Genomic DNA, 21,184 nt, shown 5'->3' on the forward strand with positions numbered 1-21,184 from the left:
TGGATCCAAACTGTCCATCGCGCAGCAGGCTCAGCAGTTCTCAACGTGTCCAAGCGTCCGGTCCGCCCAGTCCGCCGCAGACCGAATACTAATCGCCGCTGGATCATCCTGTCCTGATCCCTGCCCTTCTCTACCCTCAGGTCCCTCGTACCCTCGTGCGCCACCAAATCTGAAAGCCCTTGCACATCATCGGGCCCACCTGCCTCGTTCCTTCGGCCTTGACCAACATCATCCCAGCTGGTTGCAGTTGAGCCGGTCGATGCTGCAACTCGGATCTTGGAACTAACACTCTTCCATCTCTTGAACAGCGACCCCCGCGTCATACCGTAACCATTACGGTCTCAACTCTCCAGCTCTCGTCGGCACGCCAACCCGGCAGCGTAGCGGAACTCGATATGCCTCCTTCATTACCATCATCCCTTCCCCCCTCCCGCAAGGCCTCCCTTCAGTTCATTCTTTCCCCGACAGGCCCGTCACCATCTTCGACCGACTCGTCCCCGCCGCAGACGTACGACTATGCCAGCCACCATGTCCGGAGGCCTAGCAGCACCAGTAGCAGTGGCAGCATGAGGGCTGGTGGTATGGTCCATGAAAAGCCTTGGGTCCCAGTTGATGATGGCCTGGGTAATCTCCTAATGTCAAAAAGGGTCAGTCCGGAAGAACTGTCGGCGTCAGTACGGTGGGGCCGGCCAACGACAGTGTTTTCTGCATGCACGTCGCACAGTATTAGGGAAAAGTCTGTAGCGGAATATAGTAACGCCCGTCAAAAGGCATTGTACAGCTTTTACGCTCCGCGCTCCGCTTGTCCGAGACCAGTGAGTGACCCCTGTCCGAGCAAAGTCGCAGAACTGCAGGCCGTGCGCAGGAAGAGAGGCGAGAGAGAGAGGGAGGGAAAGGGGAGGGCGGAAACAACGCTCCGCACCCTTGCGCTGCCGCGTTATGCGTTTTTGCGGACTAACCTAGCATTATGCGTAACCCCAAGTTTAAACCTGGGCTCGGCGTCGGTCGCCGATCCTTTGCGTGGAGAGGAAGAAGTCTGGAGCTAAGCAGATGAGCCACTGACAGTGCGCGATGCGACTGCCGAGGCTATCTGACAAGCCGCAATGAGGTCATGCATCCCACTACGGCCACCAACTGTGGCGGTCACTTCGCGGTTCAGTAGAGGGTGCTAAACGTGCGCGCATGCAATGGCGTACGCGGAACGATGCAGTCCGCGTGAGAAAATTTCCACAATAACTAGTTTTTCGGACAGGTTTGCTAGAATGACTAGTGCAATCGAGTAGAGCGCTCGTCAGGGTCGCTCAGGGTGGTGCAGGGTCGCCACGTGCAATAGGTTCCGCTCAGGCCACCAACAACGCGCTGCTCGCGATCGAGACCAGGTTGCTCACCATCCAGTGTCTCACCCACCCACCCTCACCATGACCGACGCCGAGCCCGCTCTCAGAGCCACTCTGGTGATACCTATCGAGGTCGGAACGCTCTTTCAGAGCAAGGAGAGGGCCGTTCTGGCCACGAACCTGCTCTCCGCTCAGTCTCCGACGGGTGCCGGCACCAGGTGGCGATCCGGGCCCACCCAGCTTGCAGCCACCTGCACCGAGAGGTTCCGGCGCACCAAGGGCCTGGACAAGGCCGCCGTCAACGCCCTGACGGACTTGTGCCCCTTCGAGGTCCGTTTCTATAGAAAGAACGCCGAGGTTCCGTACCGCTGCACCTATCTCGTACGACGTCATACCTGCACCACGACAGAACAGACCGCCCGCCATGGTCTCTCGCGCGCTAAGATGATGAGAGAGCTCGCCACCGCTGTCGCCGACCCCGCCCAGAGCTCCGTACGCCCTAAGGAGCTCACCCAGGCCATTGAGAGCCATTTCGGCCATTTCAAACCTCGCTACCACGCCAGTTGGAAGTGTACGACCGCTATGAGCGAGGGCCGCAAGGAGGACCACAATACGCAACGCCAGCAGTTGCCTGCCTACCTAGAGAGTCTCCGACAGGCAGATCCTGCAGCTAAGATCGAGCACAACGGCAACGGCAATGTCTTTATCAGCCCCTCCACTTCGCCACGAGTTGCAGCCCTGTGTAAACCTATCGTGGCCATCGATGCCTGTCATTCTAAGGGCCCGCACGAGTTCGTATTGCAGCTGGCTGTCTGCCAGGACGGCAACGCGCACCTCTGCATCATTGCCTGGGGTGTAACTCGAGCAGAAAGTGAGGATTCTTGGCGCTGGTTTCTGGCTCGGCTCCGGGACCATGTACCTCACCTGAACTCTCCTCTGCAGGTGTTCGTCTCAGACAGGATGCGCGGCATCCTCAACGGCCTAGAACACGAGTTACCGCTCGCGAAACACGTGTATTGCTGCCAGCACATGAAGTCGAACGTCCGCTCTAAGTGTGGCAAGAACGCGGCTGATTTCTTTTTCAACCTCGCTTACACCTTTTCTCGCGACCATTTCAACTCAATTTACGAGGCAAATCGGATTCAACAGCGACATGAACGGCCTCATAGATTACCTAGACCCCCTCCCCCGTGACCGCTGGGCCCGCGCTTGGGCTCCAGCGAGGTTTGGCATGACAACCTCCAACGCCGTCGAGCAGTGCAACGCCTGGCTGGACGGTTTACGCGACAAACCCATCGTTACGCTCTTCCACAGCCTGCGCGACAAGGTTATAGAGCACGCTGTCAAGAATAAACGCTCTGCCGACCAGCATCAGGGCCCTCTTACCCCTCGGGCGTACGAGCTCTTCAGTGATCAGCTCACCCTGGCCCGTGAGCGTGTTCGCTACACTCTGCTGTTGATGAGAGGGCCCCACATGCATGGCAAGGTGGGCTCGCCAGGCCGTACATGGTCTGAGAGGATCGTGACGGTCTGGCAGGAACCTGGTGGCCAGGTGATGTGCCAGTGCAACTGCGGTTTTCAGGCTGAATACCTGATCGTGTGCCGCCATGGCCTGGCTCTTCTCATGAAGGCCAGCGTCACGGTGGACGCCGAGCAGTGCGTTGCACCGTTTTGGACCACCAAGGGCTGGAGAGCGGTCTACGAGGTGTTTACACCCCTCCACGCGCTCTCCGGTGAGCTAGAGGCTGATCCTAAGCAACGGCTGCCTCGCCTGCGTGGTTCCGGTGCAGGGGCACGTAAAAAGAAGCGTGCTAAGCAAGGACAGCGCATGACAGCGTCCTCGCAGACGTTTAGAGCCCAGAACTAGTTCTAGAACCTATGCAACTCGAAGTGAAACATCGATCGCGAGCAACGGTGTTTTGATGGCGAGCAACTACATACGTATGTGCCCCGGCCACGTGGCGACCCTGCACCACCCTGAGCGACCCTGACGAGAGCGTTACTGCCTTAGTACTAGTCATTCTAGTAAACGCGTCCGAAAAACTAGTTATTCTAGAAATTTTCTCAGTCCGCGTAACGTTTGCTTTGTGCAATGTCAGGCGGGCTTGGGGCCCGGTATGCGAACAAGAGCCTGACCTCGATTTGACACGGCGCCGCGATCGATCGAAAGTGGAAAGGCAAGCGTACACGGCTCCCTGCAAACCTACTGGACACGGCACGTACAGACACATGGGGTGCATGATGATCTTTCCCCCCACTTGGGCACCTGACGAAACCGACATCGGCGCAGCGGGGAGTCCGTTTGTCCGCTGCGCGCAGATCTCGGCTGTCCTCGCCTGTTTGGCGGTCGCCGTGTCGCGGGCTCGCCGTGCACCGGCGGCGGCCTGGCAACATGGCGGTGGTGGGGGCTGGACTCGCCGCGCGGTGTCTGCTTTGATGGCGGCGCGCAGGCGCGTACGGTACATGCGCATTCGTCGTGCACATGCATTTGCAGCCCCCTGGGTCCTGAGGTCGGGCTGAAGGGGGGACCATGGAGACAAGTTGATCCTGACTTTCTGACTCAGGAGCGCAGGAGCTGCAGGACCACTTTCAGGAGCGACAGTGCGGGGTGACTACCACCAAAGCGAAGGAAGGATTGCGCCTTCGCCTCGGTCAACCTCAATCCCGGTCGGCACTCCAAACGGCAAACGCGCTTGGGCCGGTGGCCGTGTTGGTATCTTGATTATGTGCTGCTGCGCTTCGCAATCGGCCACAAAGGAGTGTAGGACCATGCGTTCGGGGCGCATTGGTGCACCGCGTGCTCAGGCTGCTCAGGCTGCCGATTCGGCATCGCTTGCAAAGCAGGGAGCACGCGGCGCCGACGCTTGGGCCAGACCTTTGTGCACCACATGCTCTCTCTCTCTCCAAAGGGCGGACAATGCACCATACTGCGTGCTGCGCGCTGCGCCGGGACGAAGGCCACGTCGGTCGGAGATCGTTTTGCACATCGACAAGGCCTGGAGGACAGAGTACGGCACTGTGATCGGTGGCTTCCTTACGCGGGCGCGGGTCAGATCTAGGAGTTGGTTCAAAAGTGCATTGCTTGCGTGCGTGCTGCCGCTCCGTTCGCGGCCTCGCGGCGCGGAGCAGGCGCAGAAAATGCACTGAGCGGCGGGCGGACGGTGCCTGATGAAAAGCCTTGGGTCCCAGTTGATGATGGCCTGGGTAATCTCCTAATGTCAAAAAGGGTCAGTCCGGAAGAACTGTCGGCGTCAGTACGGTGGGGCCGGCCAACGACAGTGTTTTCTGCATGCACGTCGCATTCCAGACGCCGCCGCCGCCGTGCCTTTCCTCCCAGGTCTGGCACCCTCCGTACCTCTGTGCCGCCGTGCCTCAAAGCCGACAGATCTGACGACGACAGGCCCCCCCCGATGACGGCGCACGGAAGCGCAAGCGAGACTCATCAAGATCACTGCGCCGGATCGTCGGACCGTATGGATCAATGGAAGCTCTGCAAGCAGAGTGCCGGGCGGGTCGATCAGACACATCCCTCTTAGTCATTTGCGGAATGCGGTCCGGGTTGTGCAGACACGCTCATGTTCGGTCGAGCCGGTGGCGTTTCGATGAAAGAGCACGGGGAGATGGGAAACAAGGAGACAGGGGAGGGATCGAGAGGGCCGAGAGGGATCGATGGCCGTTGAATGCCCAGCTGCCCAGGGCCGGGTGGATGTCCGGGAGGTTGTACATCCGGTGACCTTCTGCCAGGCGTGATTCGGATTCGGGATAAGCTTTGATCTGTATGGACACGGACGCTGGACACTGGTACACTGGCGGCGTCCCTCAGCGACAGCCAAGCTGCCAAGCCCTGCGCCGTGCGTCGGGCGCTGGGCTTGTCGTGAGACGAGAACGAGATAATGAACGCAACGGCATCCGATCACTTGCCTGCCATGCGTTGCTTGCAGGGGAAGACAGGGGCCGATCTGTCGCATGAGCGAGCACGGGCACTCCCCGACCCGATGGAGATGCATTCCCTGGGTCGCGGGTCATGACGCGATCGGTGGTTGTATGGATCATCCTGCGTAGTTCAATGCAGAGCCAAGAGAAGAAAGTGACAAGAAGCTAGGCTCAAGCAACTACTGGTGCGAGTTTCGGTTAAACAGGTGAGGAAATCGAGGAATGCTAATCTCGCCAGTGACGTCGCCACTGCTACTGGCGGCTGGGCAGTCCTGGGTACCTGGGCGGACCTGGGGGGACCTGAGGAGGCGCCGCAAATTGGCACGCGAGGCACCGTCCGCACCGTGATGTCTGGATGAGTTGAGAGCTTGAGATGGGGTGTAATCGCAGTAAGGTGCAAGGTGCAATCGCGCATTAGGGCATTAGGGCTGGTTAGGGATTAGGGTATGGCTTGATGCAAGACGGTGGACGTGTCTCGGGCGGAGAAGGGTGGGCGGCGGCAGGGATGGAGGGCAGACCAGTGCTAAAGCGAGCGAGCCGAGGACCGAGAGAACCGAGAACGAGATCTATACAGATCCAGGCACAGGATCTCGCGGTCATTGGGTTTGGCCCTGGGGAGGAAAGCGTATCTCTTTCTCTCTCTCTTGCTCTTCCTTCTGCAGACTGCCCGGGGGCCGTGAATGGAGAAACGGATGGTCAATGGCCTGATGGTCTCATTGTCCTACCCTGGCCCCATCTGCCTTGCCTGCCAGCTTGCCTTGCTTGTCTAGCTGCCTTCGCCCAAGCCTTCCCTTGAATTACACGGAGCCTCGGACCGAACCATCCGCACCTTAAGTGTGGCTGCAATGTACTGATCAATGGAGACCAGACCGGACAAAGAGCAGACCAGAGTCACCCGTCATCCGTTTCCCAGTCAAACGCGTCACCTCTTGCGCTAACTGCGCTATCTTCCCGCATCCATCGATGCAACCAAATACGCACCAGCGCATCAGAGGCACGGCAAACGCGGCGTCCACATCCGGCGGAACGACGCCCGCCGCCAGATCTCAACTCAACTCTACTGCACCTGGCGCACACGCTAGAGCCTGCGCGGATCGTGGCTTGCTGCCCGCCTGCACCCCAAGTGGGACCCGTCACCCACACAGCGAAACAGCGGGACAACGAAATATGCATAGCCTCGCTCGTTCAATTCTTCCTTGACGCATCTTTGTATCCCCCTTGCGTATTACGCAGGGCCCTGTCTACCGGGACCCCCAACAGATGACGGAAGAGGCGCAGCGTGATGTACTTCTGTTTAGCATCACAGCAACCATACGTGCATGCCTGCAGCGCGATACGAAGCAGCTAGTCCTGGATCAGACGCAGCTGTTTCTCGTCAGGGGCACGCTGGCGCCGGCGGCACTTGCTCACGAACCTGAGAGTCGCCCGCGATGGAGGGGCGGGTGAGATGATGCCGTTACGACGTGGTTGAACCCACGCAGACCGAAGGACGCAAAAGAATATCTGATTAGAGATACAGGACGCACGACACCGCCATGCAAGGAACGGAGGGAACGTAGCGTCGCACAAAGGTCGCCGCTTGCTTGCATGGGCTGGCTGGGCTGGCTGGCCATGGCTGGGCTGGCTGCCGGCTTTGCTCCCTGGACCCAGGTTGATTTCCTGGGATCCTGGATTTCCGTCCTGGGTCCTGACCGTCATGTTGTCCTGACTGTCCTGGATGTCGCGGTGCCAGAGCCGAAGCCTGCCAAAATGCTCATCGGCCCAGGTATGCCCAGGGTCGCTCCTCTCCCGCCAAAACGTCAAGATCTGTTTGGACATGGTGGATATACATGGCCGAAGCTCCTTGCAGCACCAACCCGGACGAAGTCTGCAGAACTGCTTCTCGCAGAGTGGGGTCCATGGCGTGTCGTGTATCGAGTACCCGCAACTGGCACTGGCGTCCTTCATGCGGATGTGTTATGTGCGCTCATGCATCAAATCTTTGGAGCAAGCGAATAGTTTCCAGCCCCAATGCCGAGGGGGGCGTTCGTGTGTCCAGCGGCAATGACATGTTGTGCGCGCTGGCTCCAGAGACATAATGTCAGCTGTATTTCGTAACTGGGAACTGGAATAGAATCAGAGCAGAGGCAGCAATTACGCACACTCGTGTCGATCATCTCGATTCATCACCCGTCGTTTTGTTCCTCGCTTACTTAGCACCTTGCTCCCCTCGCCCCTCCTCTGACACCTAGCCACACCTAGCAACTATCTCTGACACTTCTACTCCTCACACTACATACATCCCGTTGCTTTCTATCCTCTATCCAGCAAGTCGTCTGTTCGACGATCCCGACCTAACGAGCTCTCCGATTCGACCACCCCTGCACCCTCCTCATTATCCCAATTCCAGCCGTTCGTCACCACCACCACCACCGCCAGAGCGACGACCACCACCACTAGCTGAAAATCGTCTCCCGACCATCGCAGTGCACCAAGCGTCTTTGCCGTGGATCCAAACTGTCCATCGCGCAGCAGGCTCAGCAGTTCTCAACGTGTCCAAGCGTCCGGTCCGCCCAGTCCGCCGCAGACCGAATACTAATCGCCGCTGGATCATCCTGTCCTGATCCCTGCCCTTCTCTACCCTCAGGTCCCTCGTACCCTCGTGCGCCACCAAATCTGAAAGCCCTTGCACATCATCGGGCCCACCTGCCTCGTTCCTTCGGCCTTGACCAACATCATCCCAGCTGGTTGCAGTTGAGCCGGTCGATGCTGCAACTCGGATCTTGGAACTAACACTCTTCCATCTCTTGAACAGCGACCCCCGCGTCATACCGTAACCATTACGGTCTCAACTCTCCAGCTCTCGTCGGCACGCCAACCCGGCAGCGTAGCGGAACTCGATATGCCTCCTTCATTACCATCATCCCTTCCCCCCTCCCGCAAGGCCTCCCTTCAGTTCATTCTTTCCCCGACAGGCCCGTCACCATCTTCGACCGACTCGTCCCCGCCGCAGACGTACGACTATGCCAGCCACCATGTCCGGAGGCCTAGCAGCACCAGTAGCAGTGGCAGCATGAGGGCTGGTGGTATGGTCCACTCTCCTTCCTCGTTTAATGCCTCACCGACCATGGAGTCATCGTCGTCCCACCGCCCTCTCCCCGAGCTGGCCGACATGCCAGCTGAAATCCTGGCGAACATTGCGTACCACGTTGTGGTCGACACCAAAGACGGCAGGCTGAAGGCAGGGCGTCCTGGTCGTCTGTTCCCCTTGTACCTCACCTGCCGATCGATCTACCGCAAACTCAGGATCAAGAACAACCCCGTCCTCTACCACTGGCTGTTCCGGGATACATTCGACACTGACGGTCTGATCCGTCGGACGCAGTGGATGTACGACATTCGCAAGACGAACAAGCCTGGAGAAGTTTTCGATGCCAGCACCTGGCGGACGCTATCGTCGCCGACATTCTCGGATCCCAAGGCCTGGGCGCGAGAGTACAAGGCCCGCTGGGACTTGCGCAACCGTATGCGCTGGGCAGTCATGCATCAAACTCTGTCCCCTAATGGTGTGTCGGCGCACCCTAACATGACCTCCGACAACTGGATTCTGTGGTTCCTTTTCAGCGAGAACGGTGAGCAGTCTTGAGACAACGCTCCTGAGATCTGGCTGACACACGCGCAGACTACCGAAATCTTGCCTTCCTGACGGACGAGTGCCTGTTCCACAAGTGGATCTTGCTCGAGTACAACGAGAACGTTTTGGCTGCATCGCTCAAGCCCGGCTTCCCAGAAGTCAACCCGACCAGATCACTCGCGTGCTGGATCACTCTTCTTTCGACATGTGATTTGTTTGGAGAGAGGACGCCGGCCGAAGTCGATGAGAAGATCTTCCTTTTCCGCCCCTTCGTCTTTGGCAGTGCTCAGTTCCCCTTCGAGTACGCCGACTGGCGATACCGCAAGCTTCCAGTCTGCAGCCCCCAATGCAAGGAGCACCAGCCTATCGCCAGGCATCTCGCGCCGTACTCTCGCTTCGGCCACTCGCACATGCGCGCACCCCCCAACATTGCTACCTCTGCCTACATCATGTTCTTCCGACTTCTGGCCCGTCACCCCGAACGCATGGGCATCAAGCCGGGAAGCACTCTCTGGGTCGACCCGTCCCCCAAGGGCTTGTTCAGCGAGACGCATCTGCTGCCGTCGCTGTACCATGACCTGGAGTGGCAGCGCAACTCGGTCTGCCAGGATGCCCACAACGGCACGGGCCTGCCTCCTTTGACGTTCCACAAGCGCATGTCCGGGTTCTGGCGTGGGGAGATGCTCTTCTTCGACTTTGAGGGCTACCGCCAGGCTCTCAGTGGAAATGTGCATGCTGTCCAGACTGGCACTTTCCACCGCAACGGCGTGGAGATCGAACTCGAGGAGACGGTCATCCGCGTCCCGGAGAATGAGGTCGGCGGCCGTGGAAAGTTGATGAACGCCGGGTTCGGGGATGAGGACTCCGAGGCTGAAATCAACTTCATCCGCGCCGGATACGGGTACAAGGTCCTTACCGGCGATGAGTTGTACGCGCCTGAGAAGCCTGGCTGGACGAAGGAGATCTTGTTGTCTGGACGCCACCGATGTGGCTGGGGTAACGCCACCATTCGCGGCAGAATTCGTTCGTGGGATGGCTTGGTGCTGCTCTCAGTGGGTGAGGCCGACAAGTACCCTGTGGGCAGATGGCTGCTGAGGGGATACGTGCATGTCAATGGCGGCTTTGTTGGCAAGTGGAGGGACTGTCTTACGCCTGAGAACCGCCATGGCTACGAGGGACCGTTCGCCTTCCTTCGCGCCGGTGACGTGTTTTACCCCGACCACATGCCCAAGACGTGGGAGGAGTCCAAGGGCGTGGTCATGATCGACACGCTGGTGGGAGGCATGCAGGCCGACTCGTCCTTCCCTCGTCAACCGATGAAGTCGTTGAGCGCCTCGTCGCAGGCCAGCCCCGTCAACCCCGGCAGCCAGAGTCCTACCATGCAGAACGGCTCCGGTCTTGTCAAGAGCCCCGTGGACATGCCCCGCGAGTTCGGCCGAGACGTTCACAGGAGTCCCACTCAAGCGTCTCAGGCCAGCATGAGCTCCGACAGCGGCGGCAAGCGTCGTTGGTCGGGCGAGGAGGACCAGTCGCGACCTTCCAGTCGAGCCAAGAGCGAGGACCACGGACGCCCCAGTTCTGGAGGTGACATGAAGCCGCTTACTCGCGGGTTCCGGGAACACCACATAACGAATGGAGACCGACCCAGGAGCTATGCAGAGGACGGCCGCTCGCAGTACATGGATCCTCGCTACCGCCAGCCCGTGGACGGTGAGCGTTTCCGTTATATGGACTCCGGACGCCCTCCCCGCCCCTCCAGCATGGAGTTCAAGCAACGCGACAGCGACAGGTACAGGAGTGCTAATGGAGACCGCCACCCAAGCTACGGCCAAGGTCCCAGTGACCACCGCGGCATGGACGTCGACCACCGACCTGGTAGCAGCAGGTCTTCGGTGGCGGACGGCGGCCGCCCCATCAGCGGCAAGGGCATGGACGTCGACTCGCCTCGCAGCAGTGGAGGTTACTGGTCCGGGAGCGGAAGCGGAAGGAGGGGTAGCGACGCGGACCGGCACAGGTGGTGAGGAAGGTGTACAGTTCGCAGAGAGCGGTTAATCAACTTAACGAGACTCGTTATTCACTTATATGTTCAGCTATTGCCAGTATTTCAACAACTTGTAGCTCTATATCACTCGTAACTTGAATGTACAGATGTACAGATGAATCATATTTCTGGAGTCGCTGCGTGCTTGGAAGTTGGCAGTAGGGCAGTCACTGACGAGAGACTCACCAGATGAGCGTGCAGCTCATGTGCAGGGGCGATCGCGACATCCCACGTGCCTGAGGAATGACCCGAGATCAAAAGTTCGCCGCGGGGTGAACGTTTGTTATTGTTCTTGGTTCACCACCACCCCCAATCCACTCCGCCGCAACAAGCAAGCATGGTTAAGATCGAAGGATACGGTGACATCACGCCCCTCAGCGCTGAGGCCGAGGCGCTCGTCCAGAGCCAGGACCCCGAGCACGTAGGTCCGTCTTCCCTTGCTGAGCTGACGCCAGCCCGCTAACCTGATCCCCGAGCTGTGCCGCGAGTTCTACAAGCTCGGCTGGGTCACGGGTACCGGTGGTGGTATCTCGATGCGTAAGGGGTGAGCAAAAGCTTCTTCTCCTTCTCGTTCTGTATCTCTAGCTAATGTCAGCGAGCTCGTCTACCTTGCGCCGTCAGGTGTGCAGAAGGAGCGCATCCTTCCCGAGCACATGTTCGTGCTCCCCTTTGCGCAGTCGGCCGTCCCCAAGCCCGGATCGAAGCGTGACCTCCTCCGCATCCCGTCCAAGAAGGGCCTGAACGAGTCGCAGTGCACGCCCCTGTTCTGGAACGCGTTCACAATGCGCGACGCCCAGTCGTGTATCCACACCCACTCCCAGAATGCCGGTGAGTCTTCCTTCCTGTTGACGAGAGGGACACTTCGTCCATTGTCCGAAGCTGTGGGGCGCGCGGTCTACGTAGCTAACATGCCAGTCATGCTCACGCTCCTGCTCGGCAAGGACGCTAAGAGCTTCCGCATCAGCCACCAGGAGATGATCAAGGGCGTCCGCCTCGGCGGCGTCGGCAAGACGCTCGCATACTTCAACACGCTCGAGGTGCCCATTATTGAGAACACGGCGCGCGAGGAGGATCTCACCGACTCGATGGGCAAGGCCATGGAGGAGTACCCGGACGCCGCCGCCATTCTCGTCCGAAGGCACGGTGTCTACGTCTGGGGTGAGTGAGACGCTGGAGGAGGGGGCATCTTCTGGCCCTCGGGTGACGCTGAAGAAGCTACGCAGAACGGGCAAATAAGCTGACAGACAGGTCCCTCGTGGGAGTCCGCCAAGACCCAGGCCGAGTGCCTCGACTACCTCTTCGAGATCGCCGTCAAGATGCTCCAGGCCGGCATCCCCCTCGAGGGCGACGTTTAGAAAGTTCTTCCTCCCGAAGAACACCATTAGAACATATCACGATATGCATACCACATTGTGCTACGATACTAAACTCCCGGCTGCTTGAAACCCACTTTGCATGCATGCAGTAGGCTCAGCATCAAAGCGGCAGACTTCAGCAGCTCGGCGCACAAATAACGGAGAGCACGGTTTTTGCCGCCGTCGATATGGATTCCAGGCACGGGTGACGTCTAAAAGTTGGACATGGGTGCAGATCAACCACCGGGAACACATGTCCTTTGCAACAACAAACACCACCATGCCGAAAGCTCCGCCGACACCTCCTCTGCCTCTGAATGGATTGTTCCCCGTCGCGAAGCCGAGCGGTCCCCCGTCGTGAGTCTCCGGAAGCTTACAAAAGGTGGTTCGAGCTAACCGCAGGATGCGGATCATCGACGCTCTGAACCCGCTCCTGCTTGAGTCGCGCCTCTTCGTGGACCCGAACCAGACACGGCCGAAGGAGCGCAACAAGCGGAAGAAGAATGCGACGCACATGGGCCTCAAGATCGGACAGGGCGGCACGCTCGACCCGCTCGCGGACGGCGTGCTTGTCATCGGCGTGAATCGGGGCACGAAGCACCTGAACCGCTTCCTCGAGTGCACGAAGGAGTATGAGTCGATCGGCCTCCTCGGCGCCGCGACGACGAGTTACGACTCGGAGGGCTCGATCCTGAGCACCGGCGACTTTGACGGCGTCACGCGCGAGGACGTCGAGCGCGTCCTCGACCAGTTTAGGGGCAAGATCAAGCAGACTCCGCCCATGTGAGTCCTTCGCTCTCCAGCTTAACGTTTGCTTCGCAGAGCTGACAGCAGTTTCTCCGCACTCAAGATGGACGGCAAGCCTCTGTACGAGTACGCGCGGGAGAGCAAGCCTCTCCCCCGCGCGATTCCCGTGAGGGAGTGCGAAGTCTCGATCGACCTGATCGACTTCCAGCCGGCGCAGGAAGTCGAGGGCGACGGCGGACACACGTACAAGTGGCCTACGCAGCGTCTTTCGACCGACGAGAAGGAGGTCTTCACCAAGCTGAACAAGATGGTGCACGACGCGGGCGGCGAGGCCGCGACCGCCGAGCCGCCAATCGACCTCGAGGCGCCCGACGTCCCCGAAGTAAGCGCCAAGACGGGCAAGCGCCCCGCCGCATTCACGGTGCGCATGACCGTCTCGTCGGGCACGTATGTGCGCTCCATCGTGCACGACATTGGGCTCGCGCTTGGTTGCGGCGCGCACGTCGTCAAGCTCACGCGCACGCGGCAGGGCGAGTTTGTCCTCAACGGGCCCGAGGATGAGGCGCTGCTCGACGAGTTCGCGTCCGAGATGGCGGCCGAGGACGCCGCTCGCGCCGAGAAGGCCGAGGGCGGCGTCGTACCCTCGCAGCTGATCTCGGAGGAGGAGGCGACGAACGCGCCCGCGCCGGCGGCGTGTAAGGAGGAGAAACGCTCCGTGCCCTGTGTTCCGTGGGATGTGTTTGAGCGCGCTATTGCGGAGCGCGACGCGAGCCGCAAGGCCGAGGAGCAGGAGAGGGAGGAGGCGCGCGAGAACATGACAAAGGAGGAGTGGAGGGACAGGTATGGGTACGACGCGGTGCACAGGCGCAACGCTGAGGCGCCGCTGAAGGAGTGGGAGAACGAGGTGCTCCGCCGCTTCGTGCCCGTTCCGCTGCCTGTGGTTCGTGACTCCAAGTCGAGGCAGAAGCAGTACTAGAGTAGTGATACAGTGATACAGTGCATTATGTGATACAGATTTAGCTTCTAGTTCAGAGTGCGGGAATGTCAGGCGTCGCGCAACAGGATACGAGTGATCGTCTTGGCGACCTTGACGCAGACGTGGTCCACTCTCCATCCGCTCTTCAACAACGCCATCACTTCCTCCTTGTGCTTCTCCAACAGGCCCAGATCCAGCTTCTTACCATCGTCGAGCCACCATGCAAAACTGGTGTGAAACTCGGGATTCTCATGGTATGTCGGCAGGTGCTCCCTCCTCAGCAGCCCGTCAACTTTCTCCAGCAACGTGCCCAGCTCTCGCGTTCCAGCAGAAGTGCGCAGGGCGAGGAATGCGCGCTTGGGTCCATTTTTCGGAGCGTTGTTGTACACCTTTGGCGGCCAGGCTAGGCCAACACTGAACGCCGGCATGTCCCTCAGTATGCGTGAGACGAGGCCAGGAAAGGTCTGGGACAGCGGGCGGCGCAGTGGAAGAGGGTGGGAGAGGGAAATGTGCAATGCAGGGGGCATTGGCTCCTCCCCGGGCCGCTTCTGTTCTGTCTTCTTCGCGGAAAGCTCACCAGCTTCAGATTCCGCAGTGTCCTCCACCGTAGGTTCGGAGGGCGACAGCAGAGAATGGGCCGTGACTCGGAGCTCTGAAGCGACTGTCATTCCCATCTTGTCCAGGGCGCTGCGCAGTTCGTCGTTGACGTCGACTGAGAGTCAGCTTCACGTCCAAAGGGGCCCCAGCTCACGTTCGACGTAGACGTGCGCGTAGTAGTCTCCATCTACGAAAGGCCTTGCGCGAACTCGGCCACCATGATCTTCAGGTCTGTCCGTTGAAATGCCAGAGTACGATTTTGGTAGACTTGGGAGCTTCTTCCTCGGTCTCGGTATCGATTTCGGGACTGTCTCTGGCTTGTTCGTGCCGCGAGAGGAAAAAGGGGCGGATGGTGAGACTTTGCGTCTGTCGTCAGCTTAAGACTGAGATTAAAGCTTACCTCTTCACGGGCTCCTCGGGCTCGCTCTCGGAGCTCGAGCCGTAGGCAACAAGACCCATGGAGAGTGTCAGTTGTCAACAATCGCCCGGCGCCAGGCACCGATAACAAGTGGCGAGTGGTGCACGTGATTAGACCCCCCCTCCTTCTCTCCATCCTCTGTCCTGTTGACAGCAGCTGCAACAAGCAATGCGCTAGTATACAAGGCGTACATGGGTCCAAGAAGCTATGCGTGTTCTCTATGTCTACTCTACTTGAGGGCTGGCTCTGCCGGCGTCGCGGGCTTCTTATCAAAGATCCAGCCCAGGTGCGTCGTGAGCGTCTCGAAGAGGGCGAAGATCATGGCCGAACTCGGGCCGGAGCGCATGCACGTAAGCGCGCAGCCGGCGTAGAGGCCGCGGATGCCGCGCGACTTGTAAATGTTGCGCGCCGTCTCGACGAATCCGGGCACAGGCTTGTTCGGGTTCAGCTCGGCGTAGGTCTGGATCGTGCTCTTGACGCTGTCAGCGGGGAAGAGCGAGACGTTGTAGCAGATCCCGCCGCCGGCGCCGGCAGCCATGAGCTCCCATGGCGAGAGGTCCGCCTTCGTGATCGTCACGTCGGGAGCGGCCCGCTTCTGCCGCCGCGAGATGAAGTACTTGGCCAGAAGCTCGTACATGCCGAACCACGCTGCGCCGCCGCCCGTCTCGCGTAGAAGCGTGCCCGTCTGCCCGAGCCAGAGACCGCGGATACCGTTCTGGCGCACCGTGTCTGCGATGAGCGCGAGGGGGCCCTTGGGCGCATTGCTCTGCGTCATGCTCGCCGGAAGCACGACTTGCGAGGCGGGCGATGCCGGCGCCTCGAGACCCGTCTTCACAATTACGTCGCCGGCGGGGTGGCTGATCTGCTGCACCTGCATGCGGCACTTGATCAGCTCGATGGGCGTGAGGACGTAGGACGTGACGGCTCCAGCTCCAGCGCCGGAGAGCGCGAGTTCGGGAATCGTGAGAGGCGCATCGCGCTGAGCCTCAGGGCGAAGAGAGACGATACCGGCCTGGCAGCGGTTGTACACGAAGAACAGGGTCGCGTTCTCCATCGCCGCACCGACAACGGGGGCGGAGAGGCCCTGTTGGTCAGCTTGTGGCTCCGTTCACTCAGCTTGTCTGGCTGCGATGACGTTCTGTGAACCTCAGACACCGGGCCGGTGCCGGTGTGGCTTACGCGCACCGAGCCGTTATTCCGGGACAAGGATTCCGCAGTCCCGCCGCGGCGTGTGTATCGCATGTCGCCGAAGTGTGGGGGGCACACCGGCGCCGAGTCCAGACAATGCAGATACTCACAGCATACAGGCCACGGAAGCCCTCGTTCTTCAGCGTCTTCTTGAAGCAGTCCAGCGGACCCGTGAACGACAGCGGTCGGTCGGTCGGCTGGCTCTGCAGGCGGACCTTGACGAGGTCTGGCGTTAGTCAGCTGAACAGGAGGTTTTTAGCTCACCAAAAGGATGTTCGAACAGCTTGGCGGCCATGCCGGCCATCTTCTTGTCAGCTATTCCCAAAGACCTGAAAGCTGCAACAAACTAACACTGCCAAAGACTAGGTCACGGACGGCGCCATTGTCGTCGCTGCCCATACTGTGGGTCTGTTTGCGGTCGCTGTGGTCTGAATTGGCTGGTGGAGGGTCAAGAAAAAAGTCGTCGGATAGGTCCAGGTCACAAGTTGCGAATCGTGCGAAGTCGATGTCGTACGCCGCGTTGAAGGAGTAGAAGAGAGTGCGATATGTGTGTCGAGAAGACGAGGATGGTCGGGACAGGAAATAAAACCCGATCGAGCGAGGAGTCACTATGGAGACTTTCGCAGTTACGTAACCACGCCCACTCTGGGGCTCCGTACAGACTGCGCGACGCGTGCGTGTTTAGGCTGCACGCTTGTGTGTTTAGCCTGTTCCTGGGAATTGGTCTTCGCTCGTTGTGCGCGGCAATCATAACGCCAGCGGGAGCTCCAGAATGACCTTCAAAAGACGCAGAAGGTCTAACAGCCTAGAGCAGCCGAAAAAACGCCCACGTTGTGTACGCGGCGTTCATGATCCCGCCGGAATGTCTACAGACAGAATTGGGATGATAGCTCAGTTGGGAGAGCGCGAGAGTGAAGCTTCAGAAGTCAATTCTTGAGGTCGGGCGTTCGATCCGCCCTCGTCCCATCTTTTGCATTTTGCTAGTTTGCAGATCTCACTCATTGCCGGATCGTCTGCCGGCTGCGTATGTGAGGCACACCGTACCTTGTTTTTGTGGCATGCGAGTTATTCCCAGACGATATCATCCTCACGAGGGCACTGGGTCTGAGCGGATAAAGAGCTCTGTGCAGCGCTCACACCTCGTGCACTGCTCGCCACTACGACGCTCTTCTCAATCATTCAGCAGCAAATATGCAGCACTCAGAACAGGGCAAGTTGCCAACGCATCACCACTCAACACATACCGCGCCGACTCGTGCGGCCTCCCATCGGTCCAGCTCCGACACCGACGCTCCCTGCGCCCTCCCCAGCCTCACCAGCCCTACTCTAAGTGCTCGGCCACCGCCTTCCCACCCTCCTCGCTCCTCACCCACTCTCCATCGCAAGTCTATGAGCGCCGACGAAGTCGTCGTCCCTGGTCTGCCGCCTCTCGACTGGGCTCTAAAGCCCGGCCGGGCGTATGTGACACAGTCCAGTCTCTTCCTCGAGGCTAACGGGTCGACGGACTGGTTCTGCCCCGGACCCTCTCAGAATCCGCGCTTGAACGCTCGTCCGCTCGGCTTCAGCGCGCCGGGCACATTCGCTCTCTCGGCCAAAGTAAGCATCAAGGGCGAGCGCTCCGTCTACGACGCTCCGGCGTTGATCGTCTGGCGCCTTTCCAGTCCGAAACGACACTGGGCCAAACTGTGTTTCGAGCAGGCGCCGGCTCTCTCGCCCTCACCCTCTCCAGATGGGGAGGAGGACGTCAACGGCTCCCCAGGACCACGAGACACAGGCACCACAGGCCCAGTGTCGGTCGTGAACCACTGTGACGCTTCTGACGATGCAAGCCATGGCGCAACGGACGGGGAGGCGCTGTACCTCCGCGTCTCTCGGACTGGGAGCTCCAGCTTCGCCTTCCACTCCAGCACGGATGGGAGGAGATGGGACCTACTCCGGATCTTCACCCTCGGCGGCGAGGGGGAGATCAGGGCCGGATTCCTCGCCCAGTGTCCTACGGGCAGTGGGTGTGAGTGCCGCTTTGAGGAGATCAGGCTCGGGCAGCCGCCGAGGAACCTCCGCGATGGCACTTGAGTGCGGAACGATGCCGTGACGGAGTGATCACTGCGATCACCGTCGATCATTCCATGGCCCCCCACCCACTCCTCTGTCCCCCCGCACCTTGACTCCGCTCTGCTCCCATGCAGTGACGATTTTCAGCTCACACTGGAATCACACGACGGCACAAGTGCGGACCAATTCCCGCCCGACCGAAACCTTGCTCCCATACTCAAGATACATCTACGACGATACCGAACGACGAGGATACGACACCCAGCGCCTAATGACCTCCGTGATGACACTGCGGCGCGCGACCTGTTACCACTCTTTGACTTCCTTGTTGAACTCCCGGCCCCTTCCCATTCCCTGGTTTGTAGCTCTTTCTCCCTCTGTGTTAGGAACGAAGCCAAGCGGCCGTCATGTGGGCGGCCCTGTGACATACTTATGCTGAAAGTGGAGAGGCCCGCTGGCGCCCGCTCGTATCCGAGTCCGAGGCCCCGTGGAGAAGAGGCATGCGGGCGGGCGGCAGTGGGTTGAATGCATTGGTAGTACCTTGTTGGAGGGAGGACCGTACCGGTTAGAGGGGCGGACAGATTTCCGAGGCGTGCAAGGGTGGACATGACCGCGGCCGATCGGTGAACCCGACTGGTCGTGGTCGTGTGGGCGGTGTGGGCCGTGTGGGGCTCGCTCTTGTCCGCCGGCGGCCTGGGATTTGGTCCGGGTAAAGCATGGCCGGGGCAGCCGAGAGGGCTAGAGGGCCGCGGGGTTCGGGACGTACTATGCCCGCGCGCCCGTACCGCTTGCTCAGCTTACCCAAGGTTACCCAGGTACCCAGGCAGAGTTCCTAATCCAAGGGTCTATAGGTCCATTTGGTCCCGCGCCTATTGGCTCTCACCCCAGCGCTCGCTCCTAATCCAATGGAAATGACAAAGCCGTCTCACCCAAACCCATCGAGCGCTCTAGCCGCACACCACTTTTCCTCGGCCCATCCACCCACGCCCGGCCTAGCACTTACGCTGGCTGGCTGACGATCCTTCGCTTAACTGCGTCTCCGTTCCACAGCGCACCCCCCCTCGGCAAGCATCGTCCACATCCCGGCTCATTGCATTCTCCACATTTCTCTATCCCTCACACCTCCTCCTGTGCCATTCCTCTTCCACGACCTCGCTACATTCGACGTTGAACAGCACAACAACAACAGCGACAACAGCTGAAATCCCGCTGACGGATTCTGAGGCGTTCCCTTATTTTCGCCGCGAACCGAACCCCACTTGATCCGACGACCCTACTCCTACCCACATCTACACCATGCCCGCAACAGCAACAGTATCTCCCTCTCTTCCCCACCAGCAGCCGGCCCAGCACCACGTCTCCCAGGGCGACCTCGACATCCTCTCCCTCCTCACTGCAGACGGCCCGAACCCGAACAAGAAGAAGGGCCTTCCCCGCCGAGACCAGCCGCTCGACTCGCTGCTCCTCACTGCTGTCCTCGCTGGCAGCGACAAGGTCACGAGACACCACTTTGGACACGGCACGATGCCCTATGCCGCCTGCGATGAGAGCCGGCCGCAGTCCCCCATGCCTCCGCGGAAGAGCATGCAGGCTCCCCGCTCCGAGCGACTCGCCAAGGACCAGGCCGAGGCTGCCGCGGAGCAGCCCGTTAAGGTTGCGGCGCCCGCCGCCCCTCTTTCTGCTGCGCCGGCGCCGGCCCCCATCGCCGAGCGCAAGCGACGGATGTCAATCGACCCCCAGCCCGTGAGCCAGCTCCTGCAGCAGGCTTCCCCCGCCCACGTCAACTTCTACCACGGCCGTGGCATGCCCATCGGCAAGCCCTCTGGCCAGCCGCAGGTCAAGTGCATGGCCCGTACCCGTGTGCCCACTCCCCACGGCGAGGTTTTCCTGCACCTCTACCACAACTCACACGACAACAAGGAGCACCTTGCGATCGTGATGGACCCGATCCAGCTTGACCCCGAGGCCCGCGCTGCCGCCCCGAAAGGCCGCAAGGAGATCCGCTCGCGATCACTGGACGCCGTCTGGCGCGACGGTGAGACGGAGATGGAGCGTGTCGTCCGCGGTGCCTATGTCGGCCGGCTCCACCCTGGAGGTGAGGGACAGGCTTCCAAGCCGAAATCGCAGGCCGAGTACGACGCCGAGGACGCCATGGGCGAGGACGACGAGGTTGACATCCGCCCGCTCGTCCGCATCCACTCTGAGTGCTTCACTGGCGAGACGATTGGCTCCCTCCGCTGCGACTGCGGCGAGCAGCTCGACGAGGCCATGCGCCGCATCGCCGAGCCTCAGCGGTTACCCTCTGACTCTACTTCCGAGTACCTCCCGACACCCGAGGCCTCGCGCGCTCCGTCACCGCACCAGCGGGGACAGGTCGTGCCCGGCCGCGGTGTCGTCATCTACATGCGGCAAGAGGGCCGCGGTATCGGTCTCCTCGAGAAGATCCGCGCCTACAACCTCCAGGACCTGGGCCACGACACGGTGACTGCGAACCTGATGCTTGGCCATGGCGCCGACGAGCGAACATACGCCGTTGCCGCCGAGATTCTTCGCGACCTCGGTCTCGCCGGCGACGAGGCGCTCGGCAAGGGCGGCGTGCGCCTGCTCACGAACAACCCCGAGAAGGTTGTTGGCCTCAGCGGCGAGGGTATCCGCATCTCTGACCGCGTCGGCATGGTTCCGCGCGACTGGCAGTGCCGACACGACTGCCCGAGTGCGGCTGAGGAGAAGGAGTACGACGAGTGGCGCGCGCGGAGAGCCGGCGTCGGCCTCCTTGGCGCGACGACGACGCGCGCTCCGGAACTCGACAAGTACCTCCGAACGAAAATCGAGCGCATGGGCCACATGATCGACATCCCGGAGTCGACCGAGTCGACCGACGAGCAGGCTTAAAAGAGCTCTTTGTATCACGCCCCCTTTCACGGGCA

The 21,184-nt window shown here is 60.3% G+C and overlaps 8 protein-coding genes and 1 non-coding gene across 9 annotated transcripts; 7 read left to right on the forward strand and 2 right to left on the reverse strand.

The window, feature by feature from the left end:
* Positions 1–1,418: 1,418 nt before the first annotated feature.
* Positions 1,419–3,204, forward strand: A1Q1_04971 (maize transposon MuDR; the record flags this gene model as incomplete). The annotated part of the gene is made up of 2 exons (XM_014321778.1): positions 1,419–2,208; positions 2,507–3,204. The coding sequence occupies 2 exons, from the start codon at positions 1,419–1,421 to the stop codon at positions 3,202–3,204; spliced, it is 1,488 nt and encodes a 495-aa protein (XP_014177253.1).
* A 4,947-nt stretch (positions 3,205–8,151) lies between these two features.
* A1Q1_04972 (uncharacterized protein) lies at positions 8,152–10,904 on the forward strand (the record flags this gene model as incomplete). The annotated part of the gene is made up of 2 exons (XM_014321779.1): positions 8,152–8,881; positions 8,932–10,904. 2 exons carry the CDS (start codon positions 8,152–8,154, stop codon positions 10,902–10,904), a joined length of 2,703 nt encoding a protein of 900 aa, XP_014177254.1.
* A 357-nt stretch (positions 10,905–11,261) lies between these two features.
* On the forward strand, positions 11,262–12,279 carry A1Q1_04973 (cytoplasm protein; the record flags this gene model as incomplete). Its single annotated transcript, XM_014321780.1, has 4 exons — positions 11,262–11,345; positions 11,401–11,468; positions 11,520–12,082; positions 12,173–12,279. The coding sequence occupies 4 exons, from the start codon at positions 11,262–11,264 to the stop codon at positions 12,277–12,279; spliced, it is 822 nt and encodes a 273-aa protein (XP_014177255.1).
* Positions 12,280–12,559: 280 nt separating this feature from the next.
* A1Q1_04974 (pseudouridylate synthase 4) lies at positions 12,560–14,002 on the forward strand (the record flags this gene model as incomplete). Its single annotated transcript, XM_014321781.1, has 3 exons — positions 12,560–12,636; positions 12,682–13,062; positions 13,102–14,002. The coding sequence occupies 3 exons, from the start codon at positions 12,560–12,562 to the stop codon at positions 14,000–14,002; spliced, it is 1,359 nt and encodes a 452-aa protein (XP_014177256.1).
* Positions 14,003–14,070: 68 nt separating this feature from the next.
* Positions 14,071–14,676, reverse strand: A1Q1_04975 (uncharacterized protein; the record flags this gene model as incomplete). Its single annotated transcript, XM_014321782.1, has 1 exon — positions 14,071–14,676. One exon carries the CDS (start codon positions 14,674–14,676, stop codon positions 14,071–14,073), a length of 606 nt encoding a protein of 201 aa, XP_014177257.1.
* A 570-nt stretch (positions 14,677–15,246) lies between these two features.
* On the reverse strand, positions 15,247–16,500 carry A1Q1_04976 (L-ornithine transporter; the record flags this gene model as incomplete). Its single annotated transcript, XM_014321783.1, has 3 exons — positions 15,247–16,112; positions 16,316–16,420; positions 16,470–16,500. 3 exons carry the CDS (start codon positions 16,498–16,500, stop codon positions 15,247–15,249), a joined length of 1,002 nt encoding a protein of 333 aa, XP_014177258.1.
* A 585-nt stretch (positions 16,501–17,085) lies between these two features.
* Positions 17,086–17,171, forward strand: A1Q1_t377. The gene has a single exon. It is a non-coding gene; the product is annotated as a tRNA-Phe (tRNA).
* A 225-nt stretch (positions 17,172–17,396) lies between these two features.
* A1Q1_04977 (uncharacterized protein) lies at positions 17,397–18,278 on the forward strand (the record flags this gene model as incomplete). Its single annotated transcript, XM_014321784.1, has 1 exon — positions 17,397–18,278. The coding sequence occupies one exon, from the start codon at positions 17,397–17,399 to the stop codon at positions 18,276–18,278; it is 882 nt and encodes a 293-aa protein (XP_014177259.1).
* A 1,275-nt stretch (positions 18,279–19,553) lies between these two features.
* On the forward strand, positions 19,554–21,149 carry A1Q1_04978 (cyclohydrolase; the record flags this gene model as incomplete). The annotated part of the gene is made up of 1 exon (XM_014321785.1): positions 19,554–21,149. The coding sequence occupies one exon, from the start codon at positions 19,554–19,556 to the stop codon at positions 21,147–21,149; it is 1,596 nt and encodes a 531-aa protein (XP_014177260.1).
* Between the last annotated feature and the right edge of the window lie 35 nt (positions 21,150–21,184).

This window comes from Trichosporon asahii (genome assembly GCF_000293215.1).
Source record: "Trichosporon asahii var. asahii CBS 2479 unplaced genomic scaffold scaffold00071, whole genome shotgun sequence".
Lineage (NCBI taxonomy): Eukaryota > Fungi > Basidiomycota > Tremellomycetes > Trichosporonales > Trichosporonaceae > Trichosporon > Trichosporon asahii.